Below are 26584 nucleotides of genomic sequence, written 5' to 3'. Positions count from 1 at the left end.
AGTGGCCACTGGTGGGATCTTTTTTTGACCCTACAAAACTAAAAAGACGCTAGGAAATAGCCCTTTGTGGGATATATGAAACTAGGGGAAGGAGCCAAGCTCACGGTCAAGACGGCCACGAGGTAGCTCGGCTCCGTCGCTCTCGCTGCCTAAACATGTCTGCCCTACCACCCACCCCGCCCAGTAAACACGACAAAAATCCCACACAACTGGAAGCCTGCTGATACCCACCATCGACGTCACCGAACTGAACTAGGATCACGCACAATTGGACTATGCCATTTTCCGATTACACAGTAACTAGATTGCAAATATGTACAACACTCCAACAAAGTAGTATGATTAAAACATTTTAATAACTTATAGGTATAACAACATTCCGACAGGGCGAACAAGTTAAAACACGTTTTAAACAACTATTTACATGACAGTCTGCTGCAACCTCCATCCCAAAGCATTTACGTCCGCGTGACACCGTCCTCGCCTCTCCTTCCTCGAAGTTGCAACATTGGCCTGTTTTGGGCGGTCCTTTTAGTCGGCTTTGGGCTATAAAAGCCATGCAAAAAATCCATCGACATCAGTGGCGGACAACTGTGCGAATAGGCCGGAAACTACACGCGGCGCCAAAACCCTGGCAACGCCGAGGTGGGGTCTGCCACGTTGTGCGGATCTTCCCATTCTCTTCTTCTTCCTTCAACAACGAAGGGTGCCCTGGCGGGGGGAAGCGACGCGGACGGGCCTCCCCCGCCTCCCCAGGTGGAGGCTCGCCAGCAGATGAGGGCACCCCAGCCGTCTCTTTCACCGGCCAGCTGAGTTGCACCCTGCCATTTTACTCGCCGGCCAGCTGAGTTGCACCCTGCCATTTTACTCGCCGGCCAGCTGAGTTGCACCCCGCCGTTTCTTTCACCGGCCAGCTGAGTTGCACCCAGCCATTTCACTCGCCGCCCAGATGAGTGGGCGCCCCTGCACTCACCGACCGGCTGCAACGGGACAGCCATTCAAGTCTTGCCTGCCGGGTAGCCACTCAGGCGCAGATCCACTAAGATTGCCATTAGCGTTTCACCCGAGAAATGGGCCCCCGCGGCCGAGGGATCGAGGGACACACCCCGGTGGCTGTAACGAAGAGCTGCTGCTGCTGCTGCCTTTGGACTCCGGCGGTCGGTTCTTCGGATCCAGGCCTAGCCCACCGTGAGACGGCCCTGGACTCGGAGGCTTGTCTGCTCGGGCGTGGGCCCCACCCCTTGAAAAACACCCTCTCAGCTTTGCAGGTTCTGCGGGAGTCATTGACATTCGACTCCCGTGGGACTCCAGTGGGGACAATCGCCGCTATTTTTCTTGATTATTCCACGTTAACTTGTCCTTGCCCCGGGCGGCAGCCATCTTGCCTCCGTTTGGTGTCGTAAAAGAAAGACTGATTCAGGGTGACGGCGGAAGAACCCGCCTGCTGTCCCGCCCCAAGGACGAACTACGGCATCGCTACAAGACCGCGGTGACGCCATGCTGACGCAAGCTGACGCTGACGAAAAACTCTCGAACTACCGAAGGGGATTCTGGTCCGGCAGCTAGTTAGTGGAAAGACTTATAATTGTGCACTGAACCCACCCGACCTCGCCCAAAAATGGCGCCGAGACGCATCTCACACCGTGGCCGGCCTGAACGGTTGTAGGCCCGTATTTGTATACTGACATTGTTTTAAATAAAGGGCTTCTTAAAGGAATTACGGAATCAGTGTCATGACAAATCATCTAGGTTGGTAAAGGTTTTTTTTGAATAAATGATTGTTACTCCCAAGCAATAGAAAACAGATAATGCAGACCCCCATTTACCTGAATCTTTTTGATTAACGGAATTTGTACCTGTCACACCTGTCTTTTTCCAAGAGTTGTCAGAAAATGATCGACTATAGCTTAAGGTATATGCCGAATGCAAGGTATGGTATCTTGCACCATAATATACGACCGATTGAGAAATACATGTACGACCAGGGAACCCGAATTTAGGAGATGAATGAAATAGAGCATCTTTGTTTCGGAAGAAAAGAATAATAGGTCTGTGGTATTACCCACTCCTGCGGCTAGCCTGGTACGTGGTATGTAGAACTTTTTCGTGTCTACGCGCGCTAATGTACTTTGAATACTGCACATCCCCTCCCCTCTTTTCCCTCTCTATAGGTCACGACGAAGTTCCGACTGAAGAAAGGAGTGCACCATGTTCAATATAGGGAAAAACATAGACAAACGTTGTGGGATAATGCGCAAAGTGCAGACCACCATTGGGAACATGAAAAACTGTATGATATGATTGTGCGTGTGTGCTACGATTATGCGGCATGAATGTGTATGCATTTCATGCTTGGGTCGCTTGAAGAGAGCGTCATCGTATGATTGAAGTGCTTGTCTATCAATCAAAGGGAGGGGAGTAAAAGGTCCGACACCCCCCCCTCAAGATAAACTACAAAAATACTGAAAATACGCAGCATGCATAGGAAAGAGGACAAGAAAGGAAAGGTCCCCATACTCAACGTAGCCCTGTATCTCCGTCTTAAGTTTCTGCGCTTGATGTATGTACTGTCACGCCCTATCCGGTATTTGTGTGTACGTGATCACCAAATTTATGTCTTTCCCCCGCTTGTGTTTTCTTACATAGAACTGACCCATGCTACTCCAATGTTGTGTGTGCACCAAGTAGCCTATTATCGTACACATGTTACTCTCCCTCTCTCGTTTTGTGTCGTACGTATGCCAAATAGCCTACTTGATGCGCACGTCTCTCTCTCTCTCTCTCTCTCTCTCTCTCTCTCTCTTACTCTCTCTCCCTCCCTCGCTGAAGGCTTTCTTGCCCTCTTTGTTATTTTTGAACAAATTAACGACACATACCTCCTCAGTATGTGTATAATTGGCCTCGAACGCGGCGGTGTTCGAACAAATTGACAGAAACAAAAAACGACCGTACTTTACCACGTTACTACCTCTCCTTTCTGCAAATGTTGAACTTAATTGGCTGAGAAAGAAAGGACAGGTAAGACGACTGATGTCTCCCAATTTGGCCCTCATCACGGGGACTATATGTCAGTGGTTTTCGTTTTTAGAGCTTTAACAACACCATCTCCACCGCCCAGAATTGCCCCCGCCCAATTACCCCGAACTAGAATGTCTAAGCACCCCGTTCTCCCAAAATAACCCCAGCCCTGTACTAGCCGTCTCAGAGTATTTCGAACAAAACAGCTGATGACCTTATTCTCTAAAGGTACATCGCCTAAGCTGATAAGGGTTACCTATTGTCTCCAGCAAGAAAAATGTTTAGCTTATGTCCCTCCCCGAAATAGATACCTGTGAACCCATGACAGTAGCACCTCGCATTTTTTTTTTCTTTTCATAAACTTAGCAGTCCTCGGAGGAAAATGTGTATTAACAGAACTTGTGTTAAGATGAACGAGTCTCTACCGGAGAAGCCGGTTCGAATTTTTTTATAGACCAGAAAGTTGACAGATGTCAGGCTTCCTGCAACGATTATAGGGCACAGGAATCGACACCTAGCAGGCCAGACGATGAACAGGAACACCCACAGAAACCTGCACCACAGCAATGATTAATAGATTAGTAACACACACCGACATAAGAGTTAATAGACATCAATCATGCAGCGACCGACAAAAGCATTTCCCTAACTACTCGGTGGTTGGGAGAGGGGATGAAGTGTGTAAATGTCTTCCCTGCCAACTCTCTAAGATTTTGTTTCTTGTACTCATTCAAAGATAACCTGCGGCCATCGGAAGAGAGGGGTCGGACGTGACGCACAGCCTGGCTGCGGACCATGGAACATCTATGGCATCGACCAAGGGGGAAGCAACGAAGCAAAAAGGGCGTGAGACGAGGCACCATTATCAGGATGATAAGCGATAGAATGAAGGGCTATCTCGAGGCCCCCTGCTCGCTGACCAGCGTGCCTGAAGTCCCAACCCGTCGGGCCCGATTGATGGGCCCAGTGCTGGAAGATTCTGCTCTCCTTGGTCCGCTTTTTGATCCGATCCCACTCCACCCCCTCTTCCCTCGGCATCCCAAAGCACGCCACACCCCTTCTCTCTCTCTCTCTCTTTTATATGGATTTTGAATTTGACTTAACTACAGAAGAACAAAAAGCGGGTACCCCGTCTCAAAGTACCTATGATAAAATGTGTTAGGGAACAGGACTGTGATCGGAGAACAACGAATGGTCACACCCTGCTACGTGAAAACCTGGATTTGAGCTGGACCTTAGCTCCACCGCCGGTGCTCAACAGTGCCAACAAAAGAAGAACAACAATAAGAGCTTACCAGTGATGGCTCGTTATAATAGGACACTGGAAAGAAGAACTCCCTTCCATGACTGTAACTCATGTTAAGTTGAATTCCTCGCCCAACCACCTTTTTATATTGACTATCTTCCAATCGAGTTTTCATGATATTGCGTCAGTCACTTCCAACTGTACACTGATAAGTTAAGAACCTCTAACTTTGTATAATGACATTTGCATAACACCAGCCGTGCACACGACTATGCTGACTATTTTTGATCCACACGAAGTCTGGGCCTTAAGTAATGTACGAAATATCCCTTGTTTTGCCAGAAACATTTTTGCTTTACGGTATCATGTTTTGTGCTCAAACAAGCTCCCCTCCTCCTATACCTGGGCCTGACATGCGGCACAGCTGATGTAATTTTGTATGCACTACCTCCTCGCCTATTTTATCAACTATATGTAACTATGTACAATTGTGTCAGATTGCTCCTGCCTGTCCTAAAGACTCTGTACTTTTAAGGAATGCATGAAAAACATTTACGGTATTATAGCTAAAGGGTTAACGAAGGTGAATGTCGGCCAGGCAAGCTGGCGAGATATGTTAAAAGGGAGGACTGTGGAAATTTAGTTTACAACTGAACATTATCTGCGCCATCTTGCCTCTCCCCAGCGCGACACACAGGAAAGCGCACGGCAGCCATTTTAGGCACTTTTGGTCTCTCCCTGCTCATTGCCGATCGCCAGCGCGTCCCCCTGGCGCTGCAAGCACCCCCCCCCCGAGCGCCGACCACCCCCGCTCTCTCATACACGGGCCATAAACCCTCTCCTTCTGCGCGACCCTGCCATGGAACCACATCCCACGCCTGACCGACATCCCATACATGGTCATGCATCTCTTTGATAACCCCCTTCCTCTGCGCCCCATTGTCCGAACCGATCCCAGGCCATCACCTAGCCCTGCGGATGCAGTTTATTGCCCCTACTGTAAGGGAAACACCCCACATCAAAGGGATTACAGTAGATCAAGGCCCCCCACCCCCTGAGACCCGACCGGTCACACACACCCCCGGGAATTGGCGGAATGTCCAGATGTGTGATAGCCATCTCCTACTGTGGGTGGGGTGGGGACTTCCACTGTAGATATGTGTGGGAACGAGCTCGAAGTGGGGATTCCGAGGATGTTCTTTCATGTATCAAGACAATCTCAAGAATGTGCCATGTATGATAAACCTGCAATAAAGTCATAAACCTGTGTATAAGAGGCCAGACCTCAGAGATGCAGTTAGAGCACCTCGTGACGATACTTCGCTGTCTGATCTGATGTGTTCCACTCCGACGGAATAAAACTTTGTTTCCTGCCTTCTAGTCTCCGGCGCCTGCCTCTTTATTGGTTTAGCATCGAATGGTATAAGAGGCGATTACCGCCGGGCAATACTTGAAAGGTTATCGACTGCAACTGCCGCTACCATTTAACAGATGGCCGTGACTGGTATCTTCTACCCTTGGTGTAAGAAATAGGGCTGCTGATTGAGGGCGGTGCAAACCCTTTTCAAGAAGCAGCCACAATCCCTGTCATGGTGAACCATAGAAAGTCACTAAATTCACCTGTGGTTAACCCTTCGGTAGCTTCATACAAAAGCCGTCAGGCTTATGTTAGAGGCAATGTGCACAGTATTTATGCAGCACACAAACAGTAATAATGTGAAAACAGAACACAAGAAAAATCCCACACCAATTTTTAAAAATAGAATAAAATGTAATACATTATTTGACACCAAAACAAAAACTAAAACAATCAGTAGAACAGGAGATATGTACTCTCAAAGATTTAAGGTAAGTATATTGCCTAAAAGCAGAAAGTGATGCTCACGGTCATCTGGTCATGCGAAGTCAGGTGAAAGTCACACGTACAATCCAACCACGATGGGGTTACAGGGACCAGGTCAGACCAGCTGTAAAAGTTACCTTCTAAAGTCCACCATGAATAGTTCAGTTTATGGCGGAGGAGGCCGTGAGGAGCAGGGAGAGCACTGCAGATGGCCATCGCTGTAGCGTGAAGAGCAGGCCAGGCGTTGCAGATGGTCATCGCTGTAGTGTGAAGATCTTCTTGGGCGTAGCAGACAGTGGTTGCTGGAGCTTCACGTTGGCAGTCCCTGCGTCCTGTTGGTGTTGTAGAGCAATATGCAGATATCGCGTTGTCGGTCGTCGCAAGCAATCGCTGTAGCGCGAAGAGACAGGGTCATCAGAGCTTCGCGCTAGCAGTCACCGTAGTTGTCAAGATCTTGGCGCGAGCGGACCTGTTTGCGATTCCCAAGAGCTCAGAATTTCTTTTTTTCTTCTAAGAGACACAGTATGGTAGGATACACTGTTTCCTGCACTGAACCCAGCAGGGGTCTCCATCCCTGTTGGCCCTCCTCTCTCCCATGGAGTCATTTCCCTCCTCCTACAGGTCCAGGAGTGTACTAAAGAGTGGGTCCTATATTTATACCTGGTGTCCCCTTTGAAGCGGAGGAAACTTCTGGAGTTTTCACCTAAAGAAGTGTCTGGAATTTCCTGCGTCTGTGCCTTAGTCCCAGTCTGTTTGTAGGCCCCATAGACTAGTATGCAGTCTTTTGTATGTGAGCTGAGGCAGTGCCTTTGAAATGCAAGTGTGACAGGTGACAGCTCCATCCCTCTAATCAAGTCAGCATGCCCATCCTGTCAACACCCAGACCCTCTTTTATGTGGCTGTCTCGGAGGAATACACAAAGGCTAACCGCTAACTACACCTAGTCATGTGACCCAGGAAACAGGCTGCAGGCACCGAATGGCTAGGACAAGAAAATGGCAACTTTAATTTTCAGAATTGCAATTTACAATCCAACTTTACCATTAAAGAGGGTTTTAAATTACAATTCCTCAGACACCAAACATAAAATTCCTACATGCTCCCAAACAAAAGTTATCACTTTTTAAATGTTAAAAGGTAACCAATGGTATCATATGGGAGAGGCAGGCCTTCCGATTAGGACATATAAAAGTTAAAAGTACATGTCCCATTTTTTAAATACAATGCACCCTGCCCCATCGACTGTGTGGGGCCTAGCTTAAGAGTGACATATGTGTATTAAAAAGGAACGTTTAGACCTGGCAAAAGGTTTACTTTGCTAGGTCTAAATGGCAGTTTAAAACTGCACACACAGGCTGCAATGGCAGGCCTGAGACATGTTTATAAAGGGCTACCTTAGTGGGTGGTGTAAGGAGAGCTGCTGGCCCACCAGTAGCATTTCGTTTACGTGGGTACATGTAGTAATATTTTACTAGGAACTTATAAGTAAATTAAATGTCTCAATTAGGTGTAAGCCAATTGTATCATGTTTAAAGGAGAGAGCACAAGCGCGTTAGCATTGATAGAGCGCATAGAGTCCTAAAAGTCACAGAAAACGAGTTCAGAAAAATAGAAGGAGTGGAGTAAAAAAGTTTGGGGGGAGGGTGGGGCTTGCAGAGCGAACCAAGCCCAACACTTGGCTACTTGTTCGATGGTTTCTAAGGAGGTTCCAGGGTAGCATGCTACTCGCTATAAAGCGCTTCAAAGCTTCGCCGGTGTAGTAAGCGCTATATAAATACGATTTCAATATAGAGGATTTCAGCTTGATTCAAACTGAGGAGAGGGCGACTCGCCTAAAAATACCACTGCACCTGAGGACAACTGGCATGTAATCTTAAGCAAGACAGTGAAAGGCACAGAGCCCGAGCTGTTCACCGTGGAAGCAGGCCGAGCACCCTTGCGGTGTATCCCCCAACCACCATCTTGATACAGGGGCAATTCCTTGCTAGGTGCTTTGTTATTCTACAAATGCCTGCACTAAGGTATTCTCACACAGTGGCTTGAAGTACCCTGATTCCAATTCTTTAAAAAAATGATGAGTACACGACGACCGTGTGCTGGGCGAAGGCGATCAGTATTTTTTATAAACGATAATGAACGAATTAAGTTTAAGTAAACGTAACCGAATTAAAGGACGAATCAATGGATTAATGGCTGAATGAATACTTAGATCAATGTATGAATTAGCTCACAACATTCGAATGTAATAGACATTCACCTCAGATTCAGTAGAAGCGCACCTACCCCCAGCCTGCCCCTGTGTGATTACCTGAATGTGTCACAGGCCACATTTTCCTATCTGATGAAGCCCTTTCAACTCCTTTTAATTCCTAACTGGAGAAGGCCACTGAAGGGGGGTGGGGGGGAGTGGGGGCGGCTGCCAGCTTCTGCCAGCACTGGACCTTGTCTTGGTCTGGCTAGTGACTCAGTCACCAGAGCAGAGACACCGCTCGTGGCACAGACCGATAACTCTCCCCCTCACAAAGAGTGAATTACTGAGGAATGAGTGTTTAATGGCCGGCAGAGTCATCAGCAACCAGTGGGACACAGACACAAAGTCTCAGGGGGCTGAGGAGTGGCAGCTGGATCTCACCAGGGCCCTCTGCTGTGATCTCAATCAGAGGAGGGTCAGTGAGGCGGAGGACAGCAAGACACCACTGGACAGGAAGACGCCCCCAACTGGGAGCCCAGGCTAACTGGAAGCTTCAGCTATGGAATGAGGTACCCCATCAAGAGGCCTCCATCTCGGAGTGTCAACCTGCTTACAATAAAAGGAAAACAAATGTAAAATAACAAAAAACAAAACCTACACGCTAAGGAAGTAGCAGCCATTTCGCAAATCTGCCCTTTATTTTATGTTTTATATATATTTTTGGGAATGGGGAGTACTACACTTTCCCTGTGTTGGTCCAGAATATCGAGTACCTTAAACTATCTTAATTTCATAGCCACATTTATTTCAAAGGCAAAAATATTGTCAGGTGAGTAAGTATAGATTTTCTATAACTAACTCAATTTATGTGCATTGAATTTATATAGATGAGAAAGACCGAATTCATCCATCCTTTTACTCATCCATCCATCCTCTCTTTCACTCATCCCATCCATCATCCATCCTTTCATTCACTCATGCATCAATTCTTTCTCTCATCATCCATCCATCCACTCATCCATCCCTCCATTTCATCCATCCTTCCACCCTCCCTTTCACTCATCCATCCACTCTTTCACTCATCCATCCTTACATCCATCCTTTAATTAATTCATCCATACATCCCCCTTTTTACTCACATCCATCCATCCTTTCACACACTCACCTTTGTCTGCCAATCTGCAGACAGAGGAGGCCCATCAAGAACTTTACCCCCTCTATAACTGCTAAAGTTGGGGGTTCATGAAGCCCAGCATCCATCTTTTACTCATCCATCCATCCATCCTTTTGCTCACACATCTATCCACCCTTTCACTTTGTCCATCCATCCACCCTGCTAGTCCACCCATCCATCCACCCTTTCATTTAGCTATTCATAATTTCACTCACTCATGCATCCATACTTTGTCTCTGTGCAGCATGGCATTTTTTTTATTTAAGTGCAATTAATAACGAGAAGGTAAAAAAAAAGAGCTTTGTTCTAAATAACTTTTAGCCATGCTGCACAGGAGCCACGCTGCTCTACAACCTGGGTAAAAGATGTTGGCAAAGCCAATAGCTCTCACAGAGGTGAGACCTGTTGGCTCTGCCAGTGCTTGTTTTCTATGTGGACTAATTAGTTTTGAAGTGTCGGTTTGAGGAGAATGATATTATTGGTTAAGGAGTATGATATTCATTTGGCCCCGTACCACCTCATCTCCACGTAGCTAGAGCCCTCCACCTGCAACCCACTTCACCCAAATGGTGCCCGGGCTCTTACTCCCAAATTTCAAGCAAAAGCGGCAGGTGAACTCCCACCTCTGTCTTCACTTCCACTTCCGGTTGGCAGGTAGGACGCTATCCTCCCTCAGTCCACCCTCGGCTGCACTATGAGTGTGGGTGTATCAGCAGAGACATTTTAAGGAATGGGCAAAGTGGGCTCTGGCCCCGGGTCTCATCATTAAGCTTTCAGGACAGTCCTAGCAATCGGCATAACACAAAAATGATGCCCCCTCCTGCACAATTTGAACAAGCATTGGCATAGCCAATAGGTCTCGCCTTTGGGACCTTATAAGTGTTTAGCCATGCAACAGTTGCTTATAACACTTATAAAGGTCCCAAAAGCGAGACCTATTGGCTATGCCAATGCTTGTTTTAACTGCTGCAATCTATTAAAGCCTCACGGAGAACATCAAAGCGGCCGTGCGGCCGCGAAAGTGATCGCGATCAAACATCAAAGCGGCTGCGAAAGTGAAAGTAATCGCGGTAAAGCGCTAGGCTGGCCTGGTAGCACTTTTTGGAGCCCTCACAAAATGTCTCGCCAGACGCGCATGCGCTGGGTCAGGCGAGACCTAAAAAGGGCTCACAGGTCTCCAAGATCTCATAAATATTCAAAGACTCTGCATTGCATGGGAGCCCCAGAAGGACTAAGGTCCACTTAAAGGTTTGGGGGGGGAGGGTTATGGGGGTGGAGAAGAGGTTTGTCCATGATCAAACCATAGCTGCTGAGGGCGGGAATGAGCTTAAAAAGGATAATGCATTCACAGTTGTTCTGAGCATGGGGCCCCAAATTATATTTGGCCCTGGGCCCCCAAAATCCTTAAAATGTCCCTGTGCATCTGTGAGAATAAGTCTGTCAGTCAGTCAACATATTTATTTTGCATTATTTCAACGCATAAAAAGTACAGATATAAAACAAGTTAAACCCATTGCCTCAATAAAATCTATATAAAACTTACATCATATAAATAAGTCCATAAATTCATAACTTCATATATATCAGGTAAAGTAATCCATTAAAAATACAATTATAAAGTTAAGCGTCTTCTACAGGCCGCTGCCCACAAATAGGAAGCAAGAGAGTAACACACACAGGAAATCTGAGAGTTTTTGTATAAAGTGCAGTGCAGGCTCATATTGAGTAACATTGTATTTCCGTGACATGGGAACTAAGAAAGCTTTCCTTTGGGGACCATAAAATGTACAAAAAAGAATATGTAACATTGTTTAAGGTGCTCTACCATTACACGGAAATGAAGGTAAATCATTCACCAAATACATTTTAGCTGGAAACCGAGCATTAACGGAATATAGTTCATACTAAATCTGATCAAAATATATCTATGTTGCAGGTTCTGCCCAAATAAAAGATATGAATGTAATAAGGTGGGAAGAAGGCTATATGCAATAATAGCTGATTTGTGTTGGTTTCTTTCCCACCTATCATTGGCAGCTTTTTCCATGAAGATCATTTTGAGTTTTGCCTTTGGGAATGGGTTGCAGAGCTGTGGGAACTCATATAAATATTGGAGACCTAAGTCAGACATAGTGTCCTTAACATAGCTTAACCACGGGATCCTTTCGGTGTAATCCAGTTTTCAACAATCCTTGAGGATCGCCTGATTGAGTTGTAAGCATTGACTTGACCCAATAGAGAGCCATAGCTGTAGGGGGGCAGTCCCTCGAGATAGGGAAGACCCAGTTCTGCGTGCAATAGTTTGCATAAGTGCTGGGAAGCTAAAGCAATTTCTTACAAAAGCCATTCTCAACAAGCTGGGGTAGAGGTGGGTCTACCGTACCCCAGATCGTTGCCCCATATACCGCACTTGCCAGCATTGTTTGTGAATAAATACGTATTATTTCTGGCAAAGGCTTGGAACCCTGTTTTGTAGAAAGATCAGCCTAAAGCCTAATCCCATTTTTCCAGGAGAGCCTTTCTACTTAAAAGCATCTTTTTCCAAGATAACTTACTATCAAATGTAATGCCCAGATAGACAAATGAATCAACCACCTCCAACTTATGGTCCCCTATATGAAAATTAAAAGATTTCTTAGGACGAGCACCGGCAGTTAAAACAAAAAATTTAAAAACATTTATACTCAGGTCTAGGCTAGCCATATATAGCTCAAATAATCCTGCATGAGTTTCTGCAACGCCATCGTGGTTCTGGCCAGTAACACTGCGTCATCCGGATATAGCAATATGGATAAAGAGGATGGTTATACGTATGGAATGTCCTTCGTGGAGAGACCCACAATTGCCTCTAGCCCTTTAGTGTACAGGGAAAACAGGAGTGGGGTCAGTACACAACCCTGTCTTGCCCTCCTTCCGATGTAGAACGCCCTTGTACTTTCTCCACTCCTCCTATACCGGACAAATGCTGTCACTCCCATGTACAGCTGTCTTATAAAGGCAATAAAAGGGGAATCAACACCCATTTCTTCCAATATTACCCATAATTTACTATGCGATAAACATTCAAAAGCGCTATATAAATGCAAACCTTTTACCCTCTTCAAACCCTCCGCTACCCTTCTCAATCCAAATAACTGACTAACATATCCACCACTCAAATTACTTTCATATTTCACTATACTAATTAACCACTAATCGTTTATGGGTTCCGGAGAAGCATGCTACTTGCCAAAAAAACGCTTTCACGCCTCGTCAGGGGTAGTAAGCGCTATACAAATGCAATTAGAATACAATACAATATTAATTTGCCCCCGTACCCCCTTCCCTCCGCGTAGCTTGGGTCCTCCACCTTCAACTCACTTCACCTAAATGGTGCTCGGGCTTTTACTCCCAAATTTCAAGCAAAAATGGCAGATAAACTCCCACCTCTGCCATGCATTCACTTCCACTTCCGGTCGGCAGGAAGGACGCTATCCTCCTTCAGCTGCACCATGAGTGTGGGTGTATCTGTGAGACTATGTCTGTCTTGTGTGTATATCACGGAGTGGTTGCGTGTGTGTATCAATGTATGCAAGGTTGTGTGTACCGGTGTATCCTTGTGCCTTTCTCTTTGAATGTGAGAGTGTGTATGTGTGTTTCGGTGACGTGTGCTGGATGAGTGAAGGACGGCGTATGTTTCTTTCTTCTACCTCTACCCCATGCTCATGTGCAGCCAGATGGGTGGCGCAGTCTGCGAGCCCAATGATCATGTGCAGCTAGATGGGTGGCGCAGTCTGCGGGCCCAATGCTCATGTGATCCCAGATGGGTGATGCAGTCTGCGGGCCCAATGCTCATGTGAAGCCAGATGGGTGGCACAGTCTGCGGGCCCAATGCTCATGTGATGCCAGATGGGTGGTGCAGTCTGCGGGCCCAATGCTCATGTGAACCCAGATGGGTGGCGCAGCCTACGGGCCCAATGCTCATGTGAACCCAGATGGGTGGCGCAGTCTGCGGGCCCAATGCTCATGTGATGCCAGATAGGTGGCGCAGCCTACGGGCCCAATGCTCATGTGAACCCAGATGGGTGACGCAGCCTGCGGGCCCAATGCTCATGTGAACCCAGGTTTGATGAGAGCAGCAAGGAGGGTCCAGATCTGCAGTGGGCCACATCAGAATCAGGAAACATTTTGGCCAGCACAAGCCTATCGAGTAGTGGGAGTTAGGGCTGGAGATTGGACCATGGTTGGCAAGGGGTGAAGAAAGTTTTTCCAAGCCTTACAAATTGAATTAGTGCCTTTAGAAATTTGTGGCAAGACACAGGTAGAGGGGCTTGGAACCCCAATCCCATCGGGGCAAGCCCACACTGGCACGGTCTGCATATGTGAGCCAGTGAGTGTCGTGTTAGAGAGGGGTGGGAGGTTCACCAGAGGGATGGAAGGTCGAGAACGGTGCCCTCTCATCTGAAGGACCACAGCCCTTTTAAGCAACCCTCAACTGACAACCCCATGAAGATCTCTGAAGCAGAATAAAAACCCATGCAAACTCCTGCACGTAAACACGTTCAGCAGCGAGAAACCTTGAATTTTCCAAACACACAATTGCATTTTGGATGCTTTCAGAGAACACACCAGTCACAAAACACAATAATTAGGTCAATGTAAGGCTACCGTTAGGGTACATCAGGAAGAACACCACAGAAGAGATCCTCTGACAAGGCTCCCTCCATTGGCCCATAAGGAGGAACCAACATGCAGCTAAAAATCAACTGAAAGATCCCAAGTCTGAGTCCAAGGGGCACTCACAAATGCCAAGGACTCCAAAGTACAGCAGACAACAGAGCAGGTCCTAAGGGCTGCCCCCATCAAGAGGGAGAGAGACCCTGAGGGCAATCCACCAAACCTAAAGTGGGTATCCTTCAACTCAAGGGAAAACCGTAGCCCTAACTGGACCTCATCCCTTCTCCTGCCACATTACACCCCTCTCTCTGCCCTTGAGATGCCTAAGAGTGGCGTCTGTCCGTCCACTACCACTTCATCCGGTGAGATACCACTATTTAGGAGATCATGCCATGCACAAGACGCTTTCCTCGGTGTCTGTCTTTCTCCTTTTTTCCTTCTCTCCCATGCTCTATCATCTCTCCTGTCCTCGCCAACCATTCCAGCGCTTTCAGCCCTCCCTAGAGGGGTATAAAGTGCCAAAGAGGTCCCACCGTAATACCACAGAAAGAATATGGCACAAGTGAAGCCCGTAACCTCTAGGGATAAAATGGCCATAGAGTACAGCTCAAAGTAGAAACATAGGAGAGGTTTTTGGAGCTGTCATTGTGTTACCTTTAGCAGACTATGTACATTGTAAAATGCACCGCGCCTTCTACCACCAATTGCTTCCCAACAGGAGTCAATAGTTGTGGATGCCGCTTAACTATTTAGAGACACAAAACCACACATAACCATTTGGAAATTAAAACCTATTTTCAATCAGTGATAGGAATGACAAAAACAAAAGTGTGGGTGTTCTCCACCTTCTAGCTCCTGCTTCCTTTAGAGAAGTGTTAGGACTGTCTGGTGAACAGCCCTGCTTAGAAGGGCTGCTACTGTCTGATGAAAAATGGAGGCGTGGCTTGCACACTTGAAGCACGGCTTCTAGGGGCAAACTGGAGGAAATGGTCCCATACATCTTACCTCATAATGGTAGTCCATGCAGGTGAGGTCTCTCCAGCAGGGATCTCCGGCCAGTTTATTCACCCCCTGCAATGAGCAACGAGAGAAAACATTGAGTTTTGCTACAGTTGAAGACCCCTTACAGTAGACCCCTTTTCACATTTGTCTTTCTGTTAAGAGCCACTGCATGTTTCAGTACAAATATTGAAAAAGGCAGTCGTTTTGCCTTTCGTACACTGAAAATATTTTCTCCAGTAGTAAGACAGAGAACACGTATCACATGTGTTCAGCTGGTCAAGCTTCCCTCACATACCTAAAGCAGATAAAGTAGAGGCAGCAGCAGTGCGCACACATATACATGATACAACATATACACAAGGGTGCAAGCTTCCATTGCCTTGGAGTGTCCAGGCGATCACATTAACTCAATGAGGGCAAACAATATGACAAGCTACAAGGAAAGAGATGTTGGGGTGAAGGGGAGATGTAAAAGAGAAAATGGTGGAGATGTAAAAGAGAAAAGGGGGCTCTGTTACAACAGTGTAGTGTGAGCATGACAGATAATGCCACAAACTGAGTGTTGTGTCTAGTTATAAAGTCCTGATCTCATGTCTCTGGCACACTGCGCTCTATTCAGGAGTCTGGGAAACAAACACACAGACACACACACACACCCCCCCCAAGTCAATGACAAAAGAAATATGTGATCTCACTATAAATATTCTGCAAACGATTTCTATAGAAAATTAGGAAACAATTATATGACTACATCATCTGGGGAAGCACTGAGGCTGGAGGCTTGTGTTGCATACCTATGCTCATCAGCCACCTAGGTTCGATTTACAGCCTTATTTAAAATTTGGAGGGAACGGAAAATCCTCAAATTTCTGGAGGAAACTATAAATATGAAGTAGAACCCACAAGGTGAATTGCCTCCTCCATAGGTAGCATTGTGGAGAAAATACAGCCAGTGGACTCTACTTCATATTTAGAGTTTATTTAAAAAAAATTGGAAGGTTCCCTCCAAACTCTAAATGAGGCCCTACATTCTCTATTGTGGATTGGAATTTATATATTTGATAGCTACTTCAGACTTTTGTCTTCAATTGAACTACACAAGAATTTCTGGTCCCTGCCCGCAGAACACTGAACAGAAACTGACTTGAGGGTCATGAAAAACAGAAAATAAAATATGCTCAGATCCTCCTGTAGGTCACAAATCACAGTTCCTGCGTTCTCCAAAATCTCATGAATCGGCAAAGTAATGGCGGTGATTGGCCACTGTTTGCTCCAGAAGTCAAGTAATGGCCGAAACTGGGAGAGGCGCTCCATCAAAATATGGAGTTTTTAATGTTGATCTGCATTTATATCAACTCTGCAACATAGAAGAAAAACCTAGCTTCATGGTGACTAGATGTGGGGTTAAGAACAGTAAATGTACACTCCCCTGTGTATGCTTGCCTTCACAAACTGATGCAAGTTGTTATTGTGGAGTCGGTCAGTGTCCAGGCCGATGTTATTGACCTCAATCACTTTGACATGCAATTGAAGATTGAGATAATGGGGAAATTCTATTTTTAATGGATGGACTGTACTTCCTCATAGGTTATGCAAGGAAGGGTTTCATAGAACTCATGGGAAGAAAGTTTGTGTTACAGAGTGCTCCGGATAACCATTACATATGTGTAAAATGTGTACAATGCCCTCTGCTGGGAGAGGGAGAACTGCATCACTGCTGTTATCTTTCTGCATAATTGCTAAGGATTCTTTTACCTGTAGGCATCTAACTATAGTTTCTGCCACCAAAACAGAGCTGGAGCAGAGGACTATAACAGTCTTAAGTGAGGACACAACCAGTGGCCATAGCCACGTTTATAGATAAACAAAATGGACAAGTTCTATTACGAGGTATCTGCGGTCAAACACTTTTTGCTGCTACCTTCAATAGAAAGGAGTGCAAACAACTGTAGATAGTTTTTAGGAAACCCCTTACCCACCTACCTGGTAGGTGGCATGCTTCATCATCGGGGCCCAGCTGGATCACCTAGTGTAATCCAGCTGTGCTACAACGCCTGAGTTACAGCGGAGCAGGTTGTTCGGTGAAGGAAAGTGATGCGATATGTGAAGTGCAGTTATGAGTTAAAAATGTCTCTAGGAATGCCCTTTTTGAAAAGTGTTAATGGAAGGGTCCTAGGACATAAGTAAAAACAGACTCGGGATCTCTTAGGGGGTATGGTATATACCCCGGTATCCCTAGTAAATATTTGGGTCTACTAGTTTCAGCCTCTGGGTTAGATCTTAAGGCTTTCGTCAGGACCAAATTTGTGCGTGACCAAAAAGGGGGCCACCTGGGTGTAAATATCAGCACACACCGTAAAGTGTGCTGTGAGTGTAGTGGATTGTGGTGTTTACTCACAAATCCTCTGGTTGGAGTACATAAACTCTGAGTGTATTATGCCTGTGCACAACAGCGGATCCGACTGGCTGCGTAGGTCATAACGTCCTTTTTATCCCCTGGCAAACGGTCAGCACGGGACACAGCAGACCGATCGGATCCATGAGGCATAATACACTCAGAGTTAATGTACTCCAACCAGAGGATTTGTGAGTAAACACCACAATCCACTACACTCACAGCACACTTTACAGTGTGTGCTGATATTTACACCCAGGTGGCCCCCTTTTTGGTCACGCACAAATTTGGTCCTGACGAAAGCCTTAAGATCTAACCCAGAGGCTGAAACTAGCAGACCCAAATATTTAATAGGGATACCGGGGTATATACCATACCCCCTAAGAGATCCCGAGTCTGTTTTTACTTATGTCCTAGGACCCTAACATTAAAACTTTTCAAAAAGGGCATTCCTAGAGACATTTTTAACTCATAACTGCACTTCACATATCACGTCACTTTCCTTCACCGAACAACCTGCTCCGCTGTAACTCAGGCGTTGTAGCACAGCTGGATTACACTAGGTGATCCAGCTGGGCCCCGATGATGAAGCATGCCACCTACCAGGTAGGTGGGTAAGGGGTTTCCTAAAATCTATCTACAGTTGTTTGCACTCCTTTCTATTGAAGGTAGCGGCAAAAAGTGTTTGACCGCAGATACCTCGTAATAGAACTTGTCCATTTTGTTTATCTATATCCTATATGGGGAAAAGGACAAGTTATCTTTTTCCTTGCTCTCTTTTTGTTTATACATAGCCACATTTATTCATAAACAATAAATTGAATAAACCAGGCTCTTCGGATAATCATTGCGTGACATAGGTATTAACTGATAAAACAAAGTACCAGCAACAAAGCAAACATACATGAAGTGGGCATCCAAAATCAATCCCGTCCACAACAAGCCTTCGAACCAACAGTGGCCCAATGAGCAACCAGTGTCAGAGCCTTCAGTGAAGGCCAATATCACCCTCAAGTCAAACGATGCTCATGCTACTGCCAGGAAAAATCAAACCCTTATAATGAGGGCTTTGGTCCCTGGATGGCCCCCTCTCCTCACCCCATTGCCATCCGACTCCTGAATCTCCAGTGCACCCACCACTCCATTTGCCCCCTGCTCTCCTGTGTACCTTAGGAATAGTGTCTGTCCGATGTTCTAAAATTTAGAAATACACTCTCTGGCATCAGACACCCTCCTTTTCCGAGGTGCGGCGCTGCTGGACATTCTGCCAGGTCACAGAAAGTGATTGTCAGAGTCTCCAGTAGTGACACAGTGGTATTTGTGGGACAAGCACATGTTCTGCCCGGCGCAAAAGTACCACAAATTATGGGGTTTGGGATAGCAAATTTTGCTTTATTTGCCACAAAATTTGCCATCCCAGGCCTCAAAATCCTGGGGAGTCTGACTGGTAGTACTGGGACACCACTGTGAATCAGAGGAAACGACAATCAGCAGGGAGTATCAGCAGATGAAATTGGACATCTGGGGACACCTTCCAAACCCAGCACAGAAGGTCAGCAGCCACTGACCCAAAGTGTCCTCCCGAATGAAGGGGTTTAGAAGCCTTATACATAGAACGTATCTGAGGAACAGTGCTTCTCCCCAAAAAAGCTGCTCACCATTGAAAGACATGTCCATTAATGTCACCTGAAACACATAAAAGGTGATGGGAGGCTGCTTGCAACAAGTCTAACCACTGGCAATCGCTCTGGATAGCACTCCAACCCATCGTTCTTTTGCTCACCAGGCCACCTCAGTTTGGACCCAAACATATGCAAATTAGTCACGACCCTGTTCTTCGTGGGAACAGTCCAGCCCGAACTGCCAAGCCAGTTCCTCCCTGAACCGGAACACAAGCAACCCAGGACCGAATTCACCCCAGTTATGGGCTCTTCAGCCGGGTACAGCTTGGTTCAAGTGACACAGTGAGTATGGGGCCCACGCCTGGGTATACCCATGCCACTAACAGTGGAACATGAAACACACAAAAGGTGATGAGAAGCTGCTGCAATAAGTCCGACCACTGGCGATCGCTCGGGGTAGCAATCCAACTTATCGTTTTTTTGCTCACCAGGCCACCTCAGGTTAGGCCCAGCCATATGCAAATCAGTCTTGACCCCATTCCTCATGGGAACAATCCAGCTCGAACTGCCAAGCGAGGTCCTCTCTGAAACGGAACACAAGCAACCGATAACCGGTTTCGCCCCGATTTATGGGCTCATCAGCTGGGTACACCATGGTTCCAGTGACACAGTGAGCATGGGACCCATGTCTGGGCATACCTATACCCAGACTTAATTTGTGCCGTTGCTTTCCGGTGCTCAGCACCGGCACTTAATTGCCAGCACCAGGGCTTATGCCTGTCTGCCACATGGTCGTGGTGTCAGCCAAGTTAGCTATGAACACAACAACTTCTGTTTATTATTTCAATTTACATTTCCAATTATTGGTATTTGCCTCCAAAGCCATTCTTATAGCTTTGTGGGCCTGTAATAGTATGAATTGTCACACTTTTAAGAGTGTGATGATTAGTAGTGTGTTGGTGCTGTCATTGGCAGTGCTGCCAGGAGCAACGGATGGTGCAAACTCTAGGGTCCTCCTTTCGAGGGCCCCGGCACTACGTTTTTTACAAATTAAGCACTGCCTATGCCATTTTGGACGGTCCATGAAACACACAAGGGATGGAAGGTAGCTTGTAATAAATCCAACCACTGGCAGTCGCTCAGGGGAGCACTCCAATCTATCGTTCTTTTGCTCACCATCACTCCTCACTTAGGACCCAGTCATATGCAGATCAGTCTTGACCCTGTTCCTCATGGGAACAGTCCAGCCCGAACTGGAACCAAGCTGTGTCTGGCTGATAAGCCCACAACTAGGGCAAAACCGGTCCTGGGTTGGTTGCGTTGTAGTTTAGGGGGGACCTGGCTTGGCAGTTCGGGCTGGACTGTTCCTACTGGAGCATGACTGTGAGAAGTTGGCCTGATATATGATGTCACTAGTTCTAGTGTACACCTTGTATCAGTCCAAACAACCCTTATGGTGATTGGTTGTAAAGTGAACCTTATAGACCAGCTATCCTAATGGTAGCATGGACAAGAGCAGTCTTGGGCTAAACTCTGTATGGCATGTGAAGCCAGCTGTTATACCATTTGCAACCCCTTGAATACCAAATGAAAGGACACCACAACAGATATATTATAAAAATAGAATGTATTTATTCTAGTCAAAACACCCTCAGCACTCTTTATGAGATTCGAGGTAAGTACAACACAGTCTTGTTTAAGCATACATAAGTCACACAGGTAGTAATACAGTTAGGCCCTAGGGGCCACGCAAACCATATACTAAGTAAGTGGTATAAGAACCACTGTCACAAACACAGGATAGGCCTAGGCCTAGGGAATCGCTGGAGCTACACTATCCTATCAGTTGCTAGGCAGTGGGAGGCCCACGGGATTCAGGCGCAGAGTGGAAACACTCACGCGTAATGCGTTAAAGTCGATAGAAATAGTAGTATTTAGTAATTAAGAGTTTTAGGACACTTCGGGTATAGCTAGGAAGTCGAGACTTGGAAACTAGACACTTGGATAGTCAATACCCTTGTGAGCACCGGAGTACTCAAGTTACCTAGCCCACGGGCTGCGGGTGCATCGGTGTGAACTTGCGTCGGGTTTTGTCGTCGACTCCTATGGATGCCTGAAGAAAGTTGCTGACAGGCAGTCAGTGAAGAGTGTCCGGTGGATTCCAAGGATGGAATCAGGAAGGAGGATACCTGCAAGCAGAGGGGACAGAGTCTAGGTCACCAGCCAGGAGCCGGGAAGGAACCAGGAAGGAACCAGGCGATGTCGGGGAGATGCAAGTGAAGAGGTGAAGCTTGTCGCAGCAGCCACGGGTACCAGGAGGCGTCGAGGATGACCAGAACCAGGAGGCGAGCTGTCCCACGAAGGCTCTTGCTGTCGGCGGCGTCGATGTTGAGTTAGGACCCAACAAGCCTTGGCAAGCGTAACCCACGCAGGATGGAGGACTTGCTTCTGTCGCAGACCAGGAAGGTCTGGGGTGCTTCCCTTTCACAGGGGAGCGGGTGCCAGTCTGGAGGAGCCGGACCAGCAAAGCAAAATTGAAGGTTCGTCGTCACAGAGGTCACTAGCCAACGGGCCAGCAACCGGACAACACGTCGAGCAACTCAGGTGCAGAAGGGCCCCACGCAGAACACGTGAAGTGTGGGGAGCTGATCTTCTTTGCAGATGGTGCTCGGGATTGGGGCTTCTCAATTCCCCAAGCACAGCCTCGAGGAAGCCTCAGAAGTCGCGCTAGTCAGTTACTAGCCACTTTTCCCAAGTCGCCGGTCCCACGTCCCTCGTCGCCTCCACGGGTCTCAGCTTTGCTGTAGATGTGGATCTGGTTCAGAGGTGTCTGGAAGTCACGGCGCTGGTCAGTCTCTGCAGTCGTCCCTCGTAGGATCAGTCGCAAAGCAAGCAGCGGTTGCTGGATGGTGCCTGGTTACCCAGGGTGGTCACTCCTTGGCCACAAGGGAGATTCTTCAGTCTTCTTCCGTAGTAGAATGTCGAAGGTCCAGAGTTTCTGTTCAAGATGCAGGTTCAGGATAATCTAAAGTCCTAGGGACTCAGCTCCCACTCTTATACTAATCTGGGGGGCTGGGTTACCTGCTAGGTCCCTCCTATGGGTGGGACCAGGGAGGGGGGTGGTTACACCCCCTTCCCTTTGTCCAGTTTCGCGCCAGGACTGGGGCTGGAGTGCCCCAGCACCGGTTTGAACTGGACTATGCATGGGACACCTTGTGTGCCCCAGGCAGTGTCTCGTTTCATTCATCCCTCCCTGCCCCAATACACTAAGGCCTTTCTAGGGTGGTGCTAGCACCTCCCAAGGCAGGAAACCTATTGTCCAAGCCTCCCTCGCTGGAAGGTCTCCCAGCAGCAGGAGGTCAGACTCGTGTCTGTGGCAGCAGCGTCCATTTTGTGACGCTGGGGCTCTGGTTAACTTTAACCGGGTAGTAGGTCTTCAACATGTCTTCTCCCTCTAGAAGGGAGGAATACTATCCTCACTGCCAGAAATGGTGTGGGGGTAGTATTCCAAAGTGTTAGACACCTTACACGACATGTTTTGATAAAGCCAAACCATAGTTACCATAACCGCGAGGATTATAAGGCACTTTAAGAGTATATGGTAGGCGATATCATAGAACAGCTATAAGGACATGGTTCCGAAAGCTGCAGACAGGCTCAGCTCATGCTAGAGCACCATCTCACATGTTACCAAGCACTCTGCCTTCAGGATTGTTAAGGCCTGCCATAGGAGTGACTGATAGGTTACCCATGTGTCTATATATAAGGTAGGTATAGGAATACTACACCTAAGCAAGGGGTGATTACACGACCTTGCCCCAGCTGAGTGATCAGCCAGTTGTGTCATAATGGAAGGCCAGCCAGGGGTGGCATAATACATGCTGCAGCCCCTGGTAGGCCTAGGGTACACCTATGCCCTGGGTACCTAAGGCACACTGTACAGGGTCCAAAAAGGTGATCCTTACCAATTGGGTTATGCACCTAAAGTGCATAGTGAATTTAGAGAGAGAACAGCTGGGCTGTGGGTCTGATTAGCAGGCCCACAGCCACATCTAAGTCGAAAACCAGTGAAGCAAAAGCAAAAAGTGGGGGTGAACATAGAAAGCAGACCCTACTCTCCTACAATGACCAAAATTGATTTGCATGTATCTGGGTCTAAGTTGAGATGGCATGGTGTGAAAAGTAAGGACGCATTGGGATGTGGCCCGAGTGATTACCAGTGGCTGAGATTAATGTAAGCATTCCATCCATCGCTGTTTTGTATACTCATTGATGTCACCTGGACATCTCCTGGAAAGCCTGTGTCAAACATTCAGGCAGGTTGGCGCAGAAAGCTGCAGTGTCCCTGGATTGAACCCCTGTGTGAGCAGATTCCTGGCAGCACTTCAGAATCGGTTTGAAGCATCCGATCCGTCGCTCACCAAGTCAGAGAAAGCGTTCTTCATATTGTCAGCAAGCCCAACTACAACCCTCTCAGCCAGCACCCATGGGGTGCGGATGAACCATCTAAAGCCTTATTTGGTATCAGCAATGTGCAGCTCGAAACTGTCCAGGGGTCGAATCTTTTAGACTCACTATCAGCATTGAGTGACACATGCGTTTGGATTCAGTTTGGGTGATGAAACTTGGGCAATCAAACTCTCCAGTTAGGGATAGCTTGACGAGAACTTGGGGTTGGAAGGCCTGCAACCACAGCGCTGTCAGCAGTCTAGCATCTCCACGGCTTTCCGTACCACAGACGTAAGGGAACAAATCTCCTCTAAAGGAGGCCCGAGAAATAAGGAAGGTCTCTCTCTCTCTCTCTTGAGATGTGTCAAAGCAACCAAATTTCATTCCACCAGCGCTCTCCACCCCAAAAAAGATGCTGTTATTTTTTTCAACTCTGGTGTTTGTATGCAGCAGTGGGTACTGGCAACCACTTCAGAAATGACAAACTCCCAAGTTGATTGATTTTTCAGCTTCTATAGTCGCATCACACAAAAGGAGATTGCCAGACAAGGTGCAAGTAGCAAAAAGTCTCAAAATGTCTGACTTTATTTCGAACTGTAATTCAAAATTTTGCAGCGGGGCATTCGCTAGGATCCTAGATGATCATATATATTGTGTACCCTCCCTACACATGTAATTCAGTAGTGGCATGAGCCTTACTTTAAATATCATGTGAGAGCAGAATATCTCCACAACACCCCCCCCCACACAAAAAAAGTGAAGCAATTAGAATTTGAATGGTTTAGATTAAGGCCAGTATTCGTGTGATAATGAGGGAGGAAGTTTCAGTGGCCGAATCTTCTTCCTGTGTATGCCAGTAATGCCTACTGGACATATCGAAGGGTTCAGAATTTGATCCAAAGAGTCCCTCTATCAAGGTGAATCTCTGGGATCCAGGCAGATCCTGTGACAAAGGTTCATCACTAAAGAAGGTTTTGACCTAATTTTGCCAATCAGATGCTATCTGCCATTGTCGAAGTTTGAGGCAGTGCCGAAAAAAGCTTCAAGGGCAGAAACGGCGATGGCATCGTGAGTACCGCAGAAGGTATGAGGACTGACTCCTTGGTAGCCAAAGTCTTCCTCTGATGTGGCACCAATGTAGGAGCCTGGAGAAGCATGGGCTTGAGGGATGAAAGGTCAGAGCCACCTGAATCACCAACCCATTAGGATCAGGGCCACTCTTGGGAGGGTTACGACCATCCTGAAATGAATATGGCTTGTCGAACAGCCTCGAACTGGGAGGTGTTAGAGGAAGGGTTTGAAAACACCAGCTTCATCCCCTTCAGAACATCAATGACTCTGGCGACTAGGAAGAAACTAGCACTGTGTTTTGGGTGGGAGATCTATTGGGGGGTTTCTCCATTTTAGGGGACCCACCTAAAGGAGGGGAGTGGGACCAAACTGGAGAATCCTTACCTGACCGTCTCAAAAATAATTTGGTTTCCCAATGCCTGTTATATGGATGAACAATAGTCCGTAGACCGTAGGCCAAAGGGTCATGGTCAGATCTCAGTGTTACATCTGTGCCACAAATGCAGTCGAGGTATTACCAGGTCCCAGTGTGGACTAAAGAGTAAAAAGCACTGTTCGTGTAGTCCGGTGGCGTGTTGTGAGAAGCCATGCACAGCGAGCAGCTAAGCTCCAGACTGCCTTGGTAGATCTGTGCTCGCAACCACGCTGAGCTAATTTCAACGAGTTGTATGGAGTACAAGGCGAGACTGGCGGCAAAGGGATCATGGAACCTATCACAGGATGAAAGATATCAAACTTAGGATTCTTCCCTTCCCAGGTGAACGCCATGATTTTTAGAAAGGGTGTGTTTAAAAGCCTCATAGTATGCCCTTTCCAAGATGGAGCTCTGTCCTTAAAATGATCTACGAGGATCCCAAAGCAAGATGAAGTAAGATCTTTTTCATGTGATGTCAGCTCCTGTTAGAGCCCTCCATAAGGAGACGGTGAAGAGTATATTGCAACACATTTGTTCCCTTATTTTTCATCACATTCTTTGTCCCCTTGATTCCATTTTTGGCCATGATCTTCACTCCTTAAAGCTAGATCTTTCCACTTGGTGCTAGCCCCAGAAACTGACCTGGCTCGTTTCTGCTTTCTGTTCCATTAAGAGGAGTTTGGGGTTTTGCTATTCTATTCTTGACCAGGATGGGTTTTTACTCCTCTGTGGGTCCTTCTTAAAGAGACACTTGCCACTTTTTCCATATACTACTCTGTCCAGGGTAGGGTGGTACAGTGGGTATTGGGAAGAGACATCCTTCCTGTAAGCAATACAGAAGGGGGCTCAACAGACCATGCAAGCGTCCCGTCGTTGACACTGTGACACCACACACATTTGTCAAATGGATCCAATAAAGAAATCTTCTTATGACACCATTAGTAGGGCTTAAATCCAGAGACCTCAAGAGGTGACATTAAACCTAGTCACTATGAATTTACTGAGGAATTTCACTGGTGAAGACCGAGGAGGAGCTCCAGAGCCATGCCGATGAAGTGCGGAAAAAACAGGAAGTACCTCCAAAGTGCCAGTCACCACCACATTTCATTTGATGCTGTCACAATTAGAACCGATGGAGTCACAACTGGAGTTGTGTGGTGTTCCTTGGCATCGCTGGAGAGCCATTGCTGGAGGAACAGTTTTCCAGATGGAGCCTGGTGCCTGGAGGCTATTCATAGGGTGAGGACTCGGCATAAAGAGGAACAAGTCAGAAATCACTGAATGAGTTGGCACCATAAGTAAGCTGCCAGCAGTGGGCACAATGTTTCACCCGCCCTCCATAGTCTCCAGTTTCCCATGCATGTCCACGCCATCCATATCTTTCAGAAACTTCGGTGGCATCTGGCACTAAACACAAAATGTGTTTTCACAATGTCTGATGTTGACCAAGAACTGGATGGGCTGCCACAGGCTCAAGCTTAATTCCAATAGTACAGAAATCA

General features: G+C 47.0%; 1 protein-coding gene across 1 annotated transcript in view; it reads right to left on the bottom strand.

Annotated features, from left to right (window-relative positions):
- Positions 1 to 26584, bottom strand: part of LMF1 (lipase maturation factor 1) — a 1132479-nt gene that overhangs the window by 824112 nt on the left and 281783 nt on the right. Inside the window, exon 3 of the mRNA XM_085629342.1 lies at positions 15134 to 15199. Coding sequence (XP_085485468.1) covers positions 15134 to 15199 — 66 coding nt within the window. The remainder of the gene's footprint in view (positions 1 to 15133; positions 15200 to 26584) is intronic.

This window comes from Triturus cristatus, chromosome 10, assembly GCF_964204655.1.
Source record: "Triturus cristatus chromosome 10, aTriCri1.1, whole genome shotgun sequence".
Lineage (NCBI taxonomy): Eukaryota > Metazoa > Chordata > Amphibia > Caudata > Salamandridae > Triturus > Triturus cristatus.
Note: the sequence above shows the minus strand (reverse complement) of the source record. Positions and strands in the feature narration are given on the sequence as shown.